General features: G+C 45.9%; 1 protein-coding gene across 1 annotated transcript; it reads right to left on the minus strand.

The window, feature by feature from the left end:
• Nucleotides 1–8,568: 8,568 nt before the first annotated feature.
• On the minus strand, nt 8,569–12,099 carry SOWAHA (sosondowah ankyrin repeat domain family member A). Its single transcript, XM_088460701.1, has one exon. It carries the CDS (start codon nt 11,971–11,973, stop codon nt 10,372–10,374), a length of 1,602 nt encoding a protein of 533 aa, XP_088316827.1. The 5' UTR covers nt 11,974–12,099; the 3' UTR covers nt 8,569–10,371.
• Nucleotides 12,100–15,294: the final 3,195 nt, after the last annotated feature.

Here is a 15,294-nt window from a genome sequence, read left to right on the forward strand (position 1 = left end):
CTTTCACTGCACACTTACCCAGTCACCTACCACACCTTTCACTGCACACTTACCCAGTCACCTACCACACCTCTCCCTGCACACTTACCCAGTCACCTAACACACCTTTCCCCGTACACTTACCCAGTCACCTACCACACCTTTCCACACACACTTACCCTGTCACCTACCAGACCTTTCCCCATACACTTACCCAGTCACCTACCAGACCTTTCCCCACACACTTACCCTGTCACCTACCAGACCTTTCCCCACACACTTACCCAGTCACCTACCACACCTTTCCCTGCACACTTACCCAGTCACCTAACACACCTTTCCCCGCACACTTACCCAGTCACCTACCACACCTTTCCCCACACACTTACCCTGTCACCTACCAGACCTTTCCCCACACACTTACCCAGTCACCTACCAGACCTTTCCTCACACACTTACCCTGTCACCTACCAGACCTTTCCCCATACACTTACCCAGTCACCTACCACACCTTTCCCTGCACACTTACCCAGTCACCTAACACACCTTTCCCCGCACACTTACCCAGTCACCTACCACACCTTTCCCCGCACACTTACCCTGTCACCTACCAGACCTTTCCCCACACACTTACCCAGTCACCTACCACACCTTTCCCCACACACTTACCCTGTCACCTACCGGACCACTCCCCGCATACTCACACTGTCACCTACCATACCTGTGCCTGCATTCTTAACCTGTCATCCACCAGACCTGTACCCAAAGACTTTCTCATCCTGCCAAACACCTGACCTGTGCCGCCCACAGCTTCTGCTACTGACAGGTCAGTCTTCTGTGAGGGGGCTGGAGCATATTATTTTTTTTCCTGTGGGGTGTAATATTATGTGGTATGGAGGTGTATTAATGTCATCTGAGGGGTGTAATATTATGTTATATGGGGGGTGTATTTAAGTTATAGGCTGTATATTAATGATATCATAGGGGAATATTGAACTTTGGGGGGGGAGTGCACGCAGGTGGTGTAGCAATGTCACGTGGCAGCTGAGTGCCTTAGTGTAGTATTTTTAAAATTATGAATGGTTTACTTTATCAATTGCAGGTATATCAGAGATGATAAAAGCTGGCATGTCAAGGAAACAGGCCTGTATGAAGTCAGCACCAATTCTCTGTTTCCTGAGTCCAAGCTTTACAGATCATTTAAGTGCGCTCCAAGATCTGTCCCTGTTTGATGACATCACTACGTCTGTGTCACCAGAAGGAGATAGCCAAGTGGGAATGGACCGTTTGACGCTGACTTCATACAGGCCTGTTTCAATAATATGCCATCTTAATTATCTTTGATGTACGTAAAAGTAAATCTATAATTGTTTTAAAATTAATATACTATTTGCACTCCCTCTTCTTTATGTTTTAGACTATCCATATGCTGCCCTTGAGGGAGGGTAAAAAAGGGTGCTGTGACTGGTGTTATTACTGAACAATTTTTTGGACTACATACTTTACTTTGCTTCGGGCACGGTGGCTCTCTTCACTTGCCACAGTTTTATATTCCTCCTCTATACCCACATAGATAGTAATACTGTTAGCTGACCGGCCCTGCTGTAGCGGTCACATGGTTGTGACGTCTGAGGTCCTTTCTCCAACTTGGATTAAGCAACATCAGTGACCTGACCCGTGACCTTACTAGAGTGTGCACTGTGCAGCATTTCTAACCCCCTTGGTTTGGTGGGCTCCTCTGTGGTTTGTGCCAACTTGCAGTGGCTGCCATGTAATAAGTCTTATTATAAGTACTGTAGTGTACACAGCCATGCATGCATATGAGGAACCTTATATTTCCGTTTTCTCAGTCCCACTGTTATAAATTCTAGAAATAGACAAACACCATACCGGCTGCTGAGATACCTGCCAAGCATATCTTTATGTGTAGGCATTTCTATGTGTGGCATAATGTGGCAGGGGGATTTCTATATGTGGCTTGATGTGGAAGGGGCATTACGTGTGTGTGGCATAATTTGTAAAGGGCATTACGTACTACTGTGTGTGGCATAATGTGTTAGGGGCATTATTATTACTGTGTGCGGCATAATGTGTTATAAGGGGCACTACTACTGCATAGCCTAATGTGTTATAAGGGTTACTACTGTGTTATACGGCGCTACTACTGTGTCGTGTAATGTGAATAAGGGACACTACTGTATGGTGTAATGTGACTAAGGTTGAATTGGTGATACTATTGTGTGGTCACACACCATTCCCAGCAAGACCACACCCTTTTTAGGGGGGGCGCGCCTTAGGCACGCAGTCTCTCTGTTTCTAAAATGTGTAGGGGGACACCAATGCTCTTAATATACTCAGGCACCAAAATATGTACTTACGACTCTGCTTTGGTGTGCACAGATGTGTCCTCCTCTGTGTTCAGCACCTCTGCCCTAAAAAATTCCTACAGTGAGCACTATCTTATTCTCCACAACTGCTAAACTAGGTCTTGGTCAATTGAAAAAAGGCCTTCCGTTTTCTTTGTGCGTGACCTACACTAATGTAGTGCCAGCTATACCTAACCGACCAAATACCAAAATGTCTGCCTCTAGCACATGTTTGAATCCCCTGCAGGATGAGCTCTGTTGTGTGTATTTTAATACTAAGAATGATATATACTTGTGTGTTTTAAATTGTATGTTGTTAATTATATTTATAAAGAGCATAGACTAGGTAGGAGGAGCCAGGAATAGTAAGGGGAGGAGTCTATACCTAGGGCCAGATGCTGACGCCAAGGTGGACCTGTGCGCTTGAAATGCCAGGGCCTACTTTTAGTTCCAGTCCAGCCCTGGAGCCGGGAGTTTACGGTCTCGGCTGCACTGCAGTAGTAAGCAGTGGCAGCAGAACTGACAGCCAGCCAATCATGGCTCACAGAGTGCCCGACAATGAGAAGCTGGCAAGTGGCAGCTTCTCATTGGCTCGCGTTCAGACACCAAATTTAAAAAGCCTTCCCTTCTTTTGCAAGTGAGCCAGTCCGCAAGCCGAGATTGGCTGGTGGCCGGTGGGGACTATACTGTAGTGAAAATGAAGCAGGGACCCCATGCTCCCAGGCCCCGGCTCTATTCCAGATGCACAGCAGGAGGTAAGAGGGAATCAGAGAGAGGGGCTGGTAGAGGGATTCTGTTAGGGAGAATAGAAGGGGTGAGAGAGGGGGATGCAGGCAGGGAGAAGTGGTAGGGGGTGAGAGAGGAGACTGAGAGGTGCAGTGGGTGAGAGAACCAGGGGCTAAAAGGGTAGCAGGGAGTGTGGGGGGAGATTCAAATTTCCATACCCCCACCTCTAAATTCCCACTTCGAGCACTGACTTAGATCATAGCGTGTAACTGACTGTACTTTTACTTGAAATATCACTTTGTGCTTTGGAACCACAGGTAAAAGGTCTGGAGTCTTTTTTTACTATATAACTGCGTACGCAAAATAGCGTCATCCTTAGAGGTTTATAGGCAGGATATTAGATGGTATAGGCAGGAGTGTATAGAGGTTCTAATTCAATATCCTTAGTCACTACTGTAGTGATGTTATAGGCTGAATATTGATTCAGCGTACAAAATGGCTGCCTCCACTGTGTTTCGTCGAAATGTCTCTTTACAGTTCTAAAGCGGTTGGCAAACTTCTTAGAACACAAATTAATTTTTAATAGTAATAATTATACCCTTGAAAGAGAATGTTGAACCATTCACTAATATAAGTCAGTACGGCAATTATGGGCTATATTTACTAAGGGCCTGATTCAGAGCTGTATGCAAACCTGATGGCTTGCTTACATCTCTGATGGCGGGGAGCCTGCGCATGCACATGACCCATTTTGCACATATGCAGAATGGGTCCTGCGAGCTCGCACGTAGTGCCCCCAAGCAGTTTGAAAAGGGGGGGATGCAGCAGGACTGCCTGCGTTCCCAGAAAACGGGGTCGTGTCGGCCATGGTTTCTGGGAGTTCTGAAGCCAGTGTCTGCGTCGTCCCACATGCAGATTTAATTGCCTCACAAGCAGGCAGGAGGTGGCCATTCTAAGTAAGCATAGGCTTACCCAGATGGTCGATGCTGCAAACCGATGGTAGCGATGTTGATCCAATCCTGCATCTTCGGACACAGGAATCGTATCTGATATGCTGGCAGGACGCGTCTTTTTCTTTCAGATGCCCCCTGCAGGCTTTAGCATATAATTGCACACAGCTGCACCCATAGACGCAGCTGCTGTGCAGAAGTATAAAACTCTGAAGCAGGCCCTACGTAAATAATGGGGGAAAAGTATTACATTTTATTATAAAAAAAAAAAAGGAAAAAATGCTTTATTTTACCAATTGTCTTCTGGTGCAGAACAGCAGCTATCACCATACTGAGATACTGTACGCTTCCCCTCACACCTTGCATGGAGAAGCCTTCACCAGAAAGCTCTGCTGGAGGCTACATGATCACTTTCACAAGCACTGAGAGCTTGGTAAATAGGGAGAAGCCCCATCTCCAAGCCTTTTTATCCACTTGGAAGACTGACAGACTGGTGATACCATCTACAGAGCCTACTTTATATTTCTTCAGTCATAAAGAGATTGTACATTTTGGGAATGAAGAGGTGTTGGTAGAATATCTGGAAAGCCACTATAATGAGCACGTTTGTTGCAATTTACAGGCACATACAACCCAATTAATCCTGAAATTAGCATACAGTACCAGGGGCGTAAATTCATCCCAGTCACCCGGAGGCAAGTCAGAGTCAGAGAAAACAATATAGTGTGTATATAATCTCCGCACAATCACACTTAAATAGAATATGTGAACGTGATTCTATGGGGACTAGAGGTGTATTATAATTTACATATCAAGTATGATTGTATATGAGCATTTGTGCCTGATTCGGAGCTAATACGCCCCGGGGTCCTACAGTATCAAGACCAGTGACGGCTCCAGAGGTGGGGCTGGGGCTCACTGGCAGTTGGTGGGGCTCCCCTATTTGAACTTTGGACTGCGCTGCAGCTCCACCCCTGGATCCGCCACTGACCAAGACCCAGGGATAGTTCTCCTAAAGTTAGTCCATAGGTACAAATATATATGTAATATTCACAATTTGTACATGAGGCATGAGACACACAGCAGGACACCGAGTTTCAGCTGACTCTGCAGCAGCATATGCTGGTGAGCCGCCCTTTCTTGTGATGCCGAATCAGAGTGGCTCTCTGTCCTGTTGGTCCCTGGGATAGGAGATCAGACAGGGGTCTCGGGTCCCAGCTCACTCTCTAGCAGCAGTGGCGAGTGCACCGTCGTTTGCTGCAGTGCACACTGAGGGATATCAGGCGGGAAACTTCCTGTCCCCTATTGCAGGTGGTAGCAGGGCTCCTGGGAAAGAATAGATCAAGGCTGTAACAGCAGCAGGCGCGCCCCTGCAGAGCTGCAGTAGATGATCAGCGGTCAAACTAAGGGCCTGAATCAGACCCGGTCGCAAGCGCTATGCGCTCGCAACCGGGTCGATGGTGGGCCAGTATGCATGCGCACGACGGAGTCGACTCCGTCGTGAGCATGCGTGAGACCCGGATAGCGACGGGCACTCCGTCGCTCCAGGTCTCGCAACAAAGGGGGCATGCTGTCGATGATGAGTGACAGCATACCCCCTTTGGTGGGTGGGCCTGAGAGTGGCTGCCCAAACGGAGGCGTTCCCATGTGAACGCCTTCGTCTTGGGCCGGCCCCACTGACATCACGAGTGATGTCAGTGGGAGAGATTTCGGCTCTGTTAGAGCCGAAATCTCTCTGGGGCTTGCAGCAACAAGACCCTACCACAAGGGTCTCGTTGCAAGCCCGATGGTCGCGATGGTCTTGACCATCGCGACCATCTTCCTGGCCACTCGCTATAGCTGTGGGTGGTCACCCACAGCTATGCGAGCGGCCAGAAGGCCGTTAAAAAAAATAAAAATAAAAAATAGCCCGGCCCGGATTCAGAGCGAGCGCTCTGTCAAAGCGAGTGGCACTGAATCAGGGCCTAAGTTTCCTCTGTGAACCACACAAGTGCTGCTGTACATCCTATAGATGGAGGAGCCCCTCCAGGGCTTGGTGCCCAGAGGCAGACGCCTCCATTATCTCTGGGAGTTACGCCCCTGCTCTGTACCAGGCTCGCTCACATGTGATGCACATACATAATCATACTATGGGCCAATGCTTAAAGTGGTCCTAGAGAAGTGGTGGAACTCAGCACCCCCCCCCTCCTCAGTGCGATGTCAATAAAGGGATGGTGCGCGCTGAAAAAAGGGGCGTGGTCTCAAAAGAAAGAGGCCTGGTCACAATAGTAATCTTGATACAAATTACGCCACACAATAGTACATTCTTGATGATCATTACACCACATAGTAGTGTCTTATTCATGTATGACACACAGCAATGCCCCTTTTATACAATGCCCACATATGTGCCCCTTATACACAATACCCACAGTAGTAGTGCCCCCTACATATAATGCCCACTGTAGTGGTGCCCCTTACACATAATGCTCACTGTAGTGGTGCCCCTTATAATCCCCCTGTAATAGTGCCCCCATTAGTAATCCCACTGTACTAGTGCCCCAGTAGTAACGCCCCCTGTAGTAGTGCCCCCATTAGTAAGGCCCCAAGTAGTAGTGTCACCTGAGTAATGCCCATAAAAGTAATGCCCCCTGAGTAATGGCCCCAATAGTAATGTCCCCGAGTATTGCCCCCAGTAGTAGTGCCCCCAGTAGTTGTTCCGTGCCGGCTGCACCGCCGTAGAACTAGCGGTGGTGCAGTCGGTGCCTTGCACCGGAGCCCGCTGCGGTGCAGGGACCCATAGCCCCTGCATCCGACAGCGCCGCTGCCTGCCGACCCGGCCCCCATTAAGTAAATGGATGGAGCCTGAGCGGGCCTTCTCCGGTTGCACCGACAAGACAGACACCCGCCGCAGTCCGGCCCTTGTTTTGACACGGCGCGTGTAACGTCATGACGACGCACGGGTGCTGCTGGAGGGAGAGGTAAGAGCCGCGGATTGAGAGGAGCAGCGCCGGGGAAGAAGGTAAGTGTAAGTGGTAAAAAAAAAAAACTGGGCGGGCACAGAGGGCAGGGGGGTTGCGGACGGTGTAAAGTGTGAAAAAAAAGCTGGGCAGCAGGGGGGGTTTGCGGTGTAGTGTACAATGGTGGAAGAAAGGCTGGGCAGCAGGGGGGGTTGCGGTGTACAGTGGTGAAAACAGACTGGGCAGCAAGGGGGGGTTGTGTTGTACAGTGGTGAAAACAGGCTGGGCAGGGAGGGGGGGTTTGCGGTGTAGAGTGGTGAAAACAGGCTGGGCAGCAGGGGTGTTTGCGGTGTACAGTGGTGAAAAAAAGGCTGGGCAGCGGGGAGGGCTGCGGTGTACAGTGGTAAGACAAAGTATGGGCAGCGGGGGGGGTGAAAAAAAAGGCTGGGCAGCAGGAGTCAGGACAGACACTGGATTTAATGACTGGGGGGGAGTGAGGTGGTGACAAAAAAAAAAAAAAGGCTCGTTTTTCCTCTGAGGGTTTGTGTCAGATGTTGTGATGCCAGGAATGGGGGGGTTGGCAAAGCATACCCTTGCACCTGGGCCCACCACTTTCTTGTTCAGCCACTGGTGCCCCTGAGTAATGCCCCCAGTAGTAGTGCCCCCTGTAGTAGTGTCCCCTATTGTGAAGCCGCTTACACAAAAAAAAAAAACTAATAATTACCTTAAGTCCCGCATCCACTGCCATCTGGTCCCCCAGATCCGTCTTGCTGCTCCTCAGTCTGAACTATGAGAGAGACGTCATGACGTCTCTCCCATAGTGCACTGCACACATCGGGACCTGGAAGCCGGAGCTCACGAGTGAGTTCCAGCCTACAGCTGCTGCTGGCGCTGCGGGGAGGGAGACGGGTGCCCGCTGGTAACAAAATCTCAGCAGGCGCCCAGCAAATGGAGCCTCCCTGCGGCGCCGGGGTTAGGTGGGTTGGAGGAGGCGGAACTGGTTCCATCTCCAAATAGAGGTGACTGAATGCAGTTCCGCCCCGTTCCGGCCCACTTTAACCCCTGCTATGGGTCCAGAAATGTCTAGTTATTTTCAAACTTTAATTTATGCAACTAAAGCCTGAAGACCTTTCACAAGTAATCTGAGTCACTTAGCACCTTCACAGTTTGCTTACCAAACAAATGTACAGATCAGACCAGAGAAAAATGGTTGAAGCGCATGGATAATACTTAGTAGTAGTCTTAAGCTGGGTACACGTACCCAGCCTACAGCAGATGCGAAGGAACCACATATCTTGCGTTCCGTACACACCTCAGGATTTGGTGAACGACTGCACAATATGTTGTTCCCCTGCCGCATCCAAATACATGGGATCATATCAGATCATCAAATTGAGCGGCATGTGCGGCAGAACTGAGGACACACCAGACGATATAAACAATTTGACGTTCCGATCCGCCGAAAAACGGCAAATCGGTTTAAAAAATCGTCTAGTGTGTACCCAGCTATAGAGGGCTTCATTGTTTACTAACTTCATATACTAATACTAATCAAACATTTAATTCTTCATTAGAAAAAAAAACACTGAACATAATTATAGTTTTATAACAATCATATATATTTAAATTTATGAAAAATGAATTCAGTGATTCTCAAACCAGAGAAATAAAAACAAACAAACAAAAAAAAAACAGTATATTCTCCAAGTGATTCATATGTTTGTATTTATATTATGGATATATTTGGAAATGTAATAGACTTCAATCAGCAGGCATCGGCGAGATCCCGGGGAGTCTGCCCGATGTTTTAATGTGGCAATCTTTAAAAGGCAAAACCAGTTTGGTGTAGCCTTTTAAGGGATTGCCACTTTAAAACGGGCAGACTCACGGTGATCTTGCCGATGCCTGCAAGTCACAGGCTATTACATTTACTCCATAGTCAGTACAGTCTGTTACCTAAATTGACAGAATATGAAACTGAATCAACTACTACCTATTGACCTGATAAATTCGCTTACAATATAAAGAACATGTACAGTAATTTCTTGTTTTCCTTGTTATGCAGAAAACTTTAGTAAAGTAGGACATTTCCTGAAATATTGTAATTATTTCATCTCACTGTGCAAAATAAATTTACTCTGTGCTACTTTACTAAGGGTTATAGTAAAATAAGGATATTTTCAGCCACAGGACAGTAACCACCATAACCAAGTGAAAAAAATATATTTTACATTGAAATACTCATTTGTGAAGACCCTATTGGCAGATGTTTTTCTACATATTTTCTAACATTTTTGCAATTTCAATTGCCTGTATTATCAGGATGATCAATTGTGAGAAATAAAAGACAAAAAGGGGGCAATTCAATTAAGAGCAACTAAGTCACACCCAAGAGTAAGTGCGGCTATGTGTCGTTACCGCCGGACGAAAATCCGCGAGTCCAAGGCGAGATCGGGCCATGAAGGAGGTTAAGTAGTTGCCGGTGTCAGCAACAGCAACTCGCCCCCTCACATATAATTGAATTGACCCCTAAGAATAGGGATGGCCAGCGACCAGCAGTTTGTCACCAACGGTCAAGGGTTTTGCCATCAAAGGTTCTATGCCACTGATGACATGGAAGGTGGCAATGATTTATTTTTTGTTAGTCTGTGCCAGGGGCATGGCATTAAACCCTGCCCCTGGTGGCCCGCTAAGCAACTTCCCCTTCCCTGATTGGCCCAGTGCTTGTCATTCCCTACAACAGGGATGAGCATCGATGGGTGCAAACCGTCAATGATTCACCGTGAATAGTTTCATTGAGATTAACCACCGATGGCACCATCAAGGGTTGACCCACCAATGAGCATCCCTAACAGAGAACTGATAAAGTAAACAATACACAGACAATTTGTATGAATTAACAAGAAGCCATACATTTCTGAATCAGTTATGGAAAAGATTGGCATCATTTCTAACTTGTGAATGTCCCTCTCTCAGTGTAATAACTTTTAGGAATAGTTTTTCTTGTAGATCAGCAGAGTAGGAAGCATCACTAATGAATGATTGCAGAGTGCAGCGGTAGCTGAATGAGGTTGCTGCAAAGATACATGACACTGTACTTTCTTCTCCTGACACCTTGTGGGCAGACAAGGTTTAAAAATTTAAATAATTAGTTTAATGTACGGCTTATAGATTAAACATAAGATATTATATAACAATTGTTTTGGGAAGAATAAATGTTCTTGGCATGTAAACAAGACTGAAAGGTAGTATGACACTGTAAGTAGTAAACAAGCTCAATCCAATTGTGCAATGGTTATGTGGTATCAGTGCACAGTGCCAGCTCCTAGGTAGATATATACAGAACATACACACACACACACACACACACATATATATATATATATACACACAATTAAAGGAAAGAAAAAACTAAGTTTGCTGGTGGCTGAAAAATTCTGACACTGGTCTGCGCTTTCCAACAATCTCCTCAGCTTCCTCTGGCTCCTCATAAAGGGAGGAGATGGATGGATATTTGTCTTTTGGTTTCATCTTCTTCTTAGGATTAGAAGGTGCAGTAAAAAACTTATTGAAGGATCCAGGCTTCTTGAAGCCTTTTGTCAAGTCGTGAAAAGCGATCTCATCAGAAAGGACGCCGAGAAGAGCACTGGTGGGTCCTATTAAGGAGGCAGCAACCTTGGAGTTCCTTTTCACAGGAATGGCATGTTCTGAGCTTATAGAGGCTGGGTCCTTCAGAAGAAAACGGAGCTGCATGGGAGATTCTTTCTTCAAGTAATGGTAAGGCTTTTTTCCACTGTTATCGCGGAGATGGACGTTTGCTTTGTAATCTCTTATTAGCGTAATAATAACATCCTTACGTTCATGGATGGCAGCTATATGTAAAGGTGTATACCCTCCAAAAGACCTCACATTCACATTAGTTATACCACCACCGTGCTCACTTAAGTCAAATAATAATTTAACCATTTCTGTGTTCCCACTCTTGGCTGCCCAATGCAGCGCAGTAAATCCAGATATGAAATCTCTCTTGTCAGCCAGCTCGCCGTCATTCATGAGGAGACCAAGGAGAACGTGATTCCAACGACCATTAGTGGCATTCACCAGCCACTTATGTTCAGATGGCATCAAGGGAACCATGTCTGAATATTTGTTGTCTTCGCTTACTTTGACCATTTTGGATGACTTCTTGATGTGAGTGGACCTGAACCCAGCATCATCCAGTTGCCTCCGGCCCATATATGGGGATATGGTTATGGCAGGCAGTGAAACCTCTGGAACAGCAGTAGCAGAAGTGGCTGGTTGCTGATGATCAAGTTCACTCTGGTCTGTTTCTGTAGCATCAAATGAAGACTGGGCATACCGTAATGGCAGCATGTGCGGTTTCTGAGCCATTTCCTTGGCCTGACCATCAGACCACAACTTAGGAACTGGCACTGGTCCTGCATTATCCATTCGGGACACAATAGCAAAAACAGACTCTCTCCTGCTGTCATTTTCAGAATCTGCACTAGAGGCCAATTCGTTTAAATAGCTTAATTCAGCTTGATCAGGGATTTCATGTGCACTTTCCACAACACCAGTGACTTCTATCTCTGGGAGGCTTTCCTGTGGCTCAGATAAATCCTGCAGTGAAGGTCGCCTTTCCTGGGAGATGGGTGCTACCTCCTCTATGTTGTTTTCACACACAGGTACATTCTGTGTTTCTGCTTCCTCAAGGTGTCTGTCGCTCTGACTGGGGTCTTTCTCCTCCTTGTCCAGCGTATTCCCCGACAGTCCACCCCCTGTCAGCAAGTGCATATATTTCTTCTTCAGCATCACTACCTTGCTCCCCTCCTCATCCTTGACCACTGCTACATTATTGACAAACCTTTTGAAGAGCTCACGGTTGTTTGCCTTTTCCTGAGGATCAGGGGACTCCACCACAGGCTTAAACTTCCTGAGCAGCTCAGAGTTCTTCACCTTCCCTCCCTGCTCCAGCAAAAAGTTCAGTACAACCTCTTGTGTCACAGCCATTCTTCTCCTTCACATGCAGGGAGGCCCCTCCTGTACACTGGGGCTTAGAGGCAGAAAAAGGCAGAGAACTGAAACCAGCAGCGGATCTGCTTTCTTACATGTCTTCTCCCTCTGTCTCATGTACAATTTACCTGTTGCTTCCGGGGTAAAACTTTGTGATCAGCACTGCTACGCCCAGACCTGACTGATCAGTCAATAAAGGAGGGGGAGGGCAGCCTGCAGGTACTGAGGCTGAGATCTGAGAAGTCCCTGTGTCTGGTTTCACCTGAGCTCATTACAGCTAACACAGACCAAGTCATGACAGGTGCTCATATATTTACTGTGGCTGTGTTGTTAGTAAATTCTACTGCAGCAATCACATTTGTGCTACTCACATACTGTACTGTCGAGTTAATTTAAAATGAAAACTTTATGCAAGCTGGTTAGGTTGGATTAAGGTAATTTTACATGCAGGAAACGCATGACTTATGTAAAGCACAACGCCCCTAATTATTACAGTATTACAGCATATACAGTATAACAACCTGACTGCCTTTCATACTGTGATAACCATTTTTATTATAATTTATGGATTTTTATTTATGTTGCGGTTACTTGTACTGAATTCATTAAATGGATATTAGTCTTGTTTTTATAATTAATTCTGCCAGGTTATTGCAGACTGGAAAGAAGTTAGAATATCAGATACGGTATGATAATCACAATGAGCTGGGCTGACAGGTGTGGGGCAGAGGATGGAGTCTCTGGTGTGAGACAGAACAGCCTGGACACCACACTCCTGTGCTGTGTGGAATACTTTCTCCATATATTCTATTAACCCCTCATCCTGTTCTGTAGTATAAATGCAACAACTGTAAAGGTGCATACACACGTAACGATTTTTTGAACGATTTGTCGTTAACGACGTCGTTATCGTTCAATCGTTCAAAAAATCGTTCCAGCTCGCCCCCGTTTGTAGTTCATCATCCATTTTAGACTGTCCAACATAACGATTTTCATTAAGGGAAGAAATATTTTTTGTTCATTACACTTCAAAAAATCGTTCACTTTTTCAAGGGAAAATCTGACAGAAAATCGTTGGTTACAAAATCGTTACGTGTGTATGCACTTTAAGAAGACACTTTTACATCCAGAAATCTAACATGAGCCCCCTCAAAAACAAATATATTTTATTGCAATCTTCTATATCATAAGAGTAAACAAGTAATACAGTTACAATGTTTTACTAAATATGGTGAAAGCTGGGCTTCTAGAATAGTACATTTATAGTCTCCTCAATGACTGCAAGAGTGAGCCAGCAGCTGGAGGGAGAAATTGTAAAGATAACTCAGGTGAAGGTAAAGATAATGTGTCATTATGTCTGACATGCACGACTGAAATCCAGGAAGGTCTCTAGTCATGTCATTGTGTGGTTCCATGTCATGTCATGTTTGTGTTTGTTTGGTAACTGTCCTTTCATAATTCATATAGATTTCACTAATGCTGGTCAAACCTGTATGAATTTAAGTCCAATTGCATCAATACACAATTGAGGTAGCATGATACAGTCCCTTTAATCAGATTGTAAAGAGAAAAAAAAATGTTTTGCACTCGTGGTTGAGCAATGTGTGGAGTCACACGCGGTCGGTGAATATAGCCTTGACTAGAGCAGTGGTTCTCAAACTCAGTCCTCAGGACCCCACACAGGTCACATTTTTCAGGTCACCCAGCAGGTGCACAGGTGTACTCATTACTGGTTAATACATTTTAAAAGATTCACAAGTGGAGCTAATTATTTTACTTGGGATTCTGTGAGGAGACCTGGGAAACATGCAATGTGTGGGGTCCTGAGGACTGAGTTTGAAAACCTGTGGACTAGAGGTTCTTAAACCGCCATTAAAGACCACGTTTTAAAGATATCCATGCTTAAGGTGACTTAATTAGTACTTCTGTCAATTTCATTTAGCTATCTGGACTCAAGCATGGTTATCCTTAAAACCTGGACTGTAATGGTGGAGTTTCAGAACCTTTGGCATTGACAGTAACATTACAATTTTGACCTGACATAAATGAAAGTCATGTTCAGTGTATAGTATGCGCAAAGTGCGACAGGTATAGGATCATTGAACTTTAACTATGCTTATGATAAACAGTCTAAAGGTCCTCTTATATCCATTATATTGCTCTTATGGCTATTCTCAATGTCACACAGTATATTACTATTGGAAAGTATCAATATAAGTAAAATTGCTAAATATTCTATATGGTACACATATCAACAAGTTTATATTTGTTATTGTATTGAAAAGTCATGTCTGTCTTCGGTGAGGAATAGTTATGGATTCCCGACAGCGGCAGCCCAATAGATCAGCAGAGCCCAGCAGCGGAAGCCCTACAGCGCTGGAAATCCCGATCGTCCCTAAGGTAAGTATAAACTAACCTAACCCCCTAACCCTCCTTAGGGGTGCCTAACCCTAACCTTTCCCCCAAGTGCCTAACCTTAATCACCCCCTCTAAGTGCCTAACCCTAACCCCCCCTTCCCGATGCCTAAACCTAAGTTCCCCGGGGGGGTGCCTAACCATAACCTCCCCCCGGGGGTGCCTAACCATAACCCCCTCTTCCCCTAGCCTAACCCTAACCCTCCCGGGGGGGTGCCTAACCCTAAGTCCCCCCCAGGTGCCCTAAACCTAACACTCCCCCCCACGGCTGTCCGCTCGCGGTGCCCGGCATCCATTCGATCGGGATGCCGGGCGCCGGTCTCCCGGCGTCGGGTAAATGACAGGCGTCTAGATATAGACACCGGTCATTTATCCCACACCGGGATAAAGCAGCCAGGAAGCCGGCTGTCAGTATTAAGGCAGCCGGTTTCCCGACTGCATACCCTTCAGTGATTATTCATATTAAAGAAAGCTTAAATGAATTTGTTTTTAATGATAATTAAGTCACTGATAGAACTGTGAACTTTGTATAACATTTTGATATAGCCTTAAATATGTGGAGATTAGGATTATAGACATTTATTTTGGCAATATAAGTGTTGACAATTAGATTTGCCAATGCAATGTCCATGAGCTTAATACATATAAATTGTTGCTAATGAATGCACCATGTAGTAGTTACATTGAAATGACTATAAGACAAAGGGCCTGATTCAGAGATGGACAGTAATGCGATTCTTACGCAGATCGAGCGATTGTTTGCCATTGTGCATATGTATATGCCGCACTGCGCAGGCGCTGTGATTGTCTTGTGATTCCGCACGCACAGAGGAACCATTTGCAAAGTGAGTGACAGGTAGTCAGCATTTGGGCGGCGTCTGACCGTTTAAACGCCGTTACATG

The sequence above is a fragment of the Taudactylus pleione genome, unplaced genomic scaffold (genome assembly GCF_031769625.1).
Source record: "Taudactylus pleione unplaced genomic scaffold, aTauple2 ptg000975l, whole genome shotgun sequence".
NCBI classification, from domain to species: domain Eukaryota; kingdom Metazoa; phylum Chordata; class Amphibia; order Anura; family Myobatrachidae; genus Taudactylus; species Taudactylus pleione.

Coding starts and splice junctions, on each gene's coding strand:
- SOWAHA (XM_088460701.1), bottom strand. CDS start 11,973: ATGGCTGTGACACAAGAGGTTGTACTGAACTTTTTGCTGGAGCAGGGA.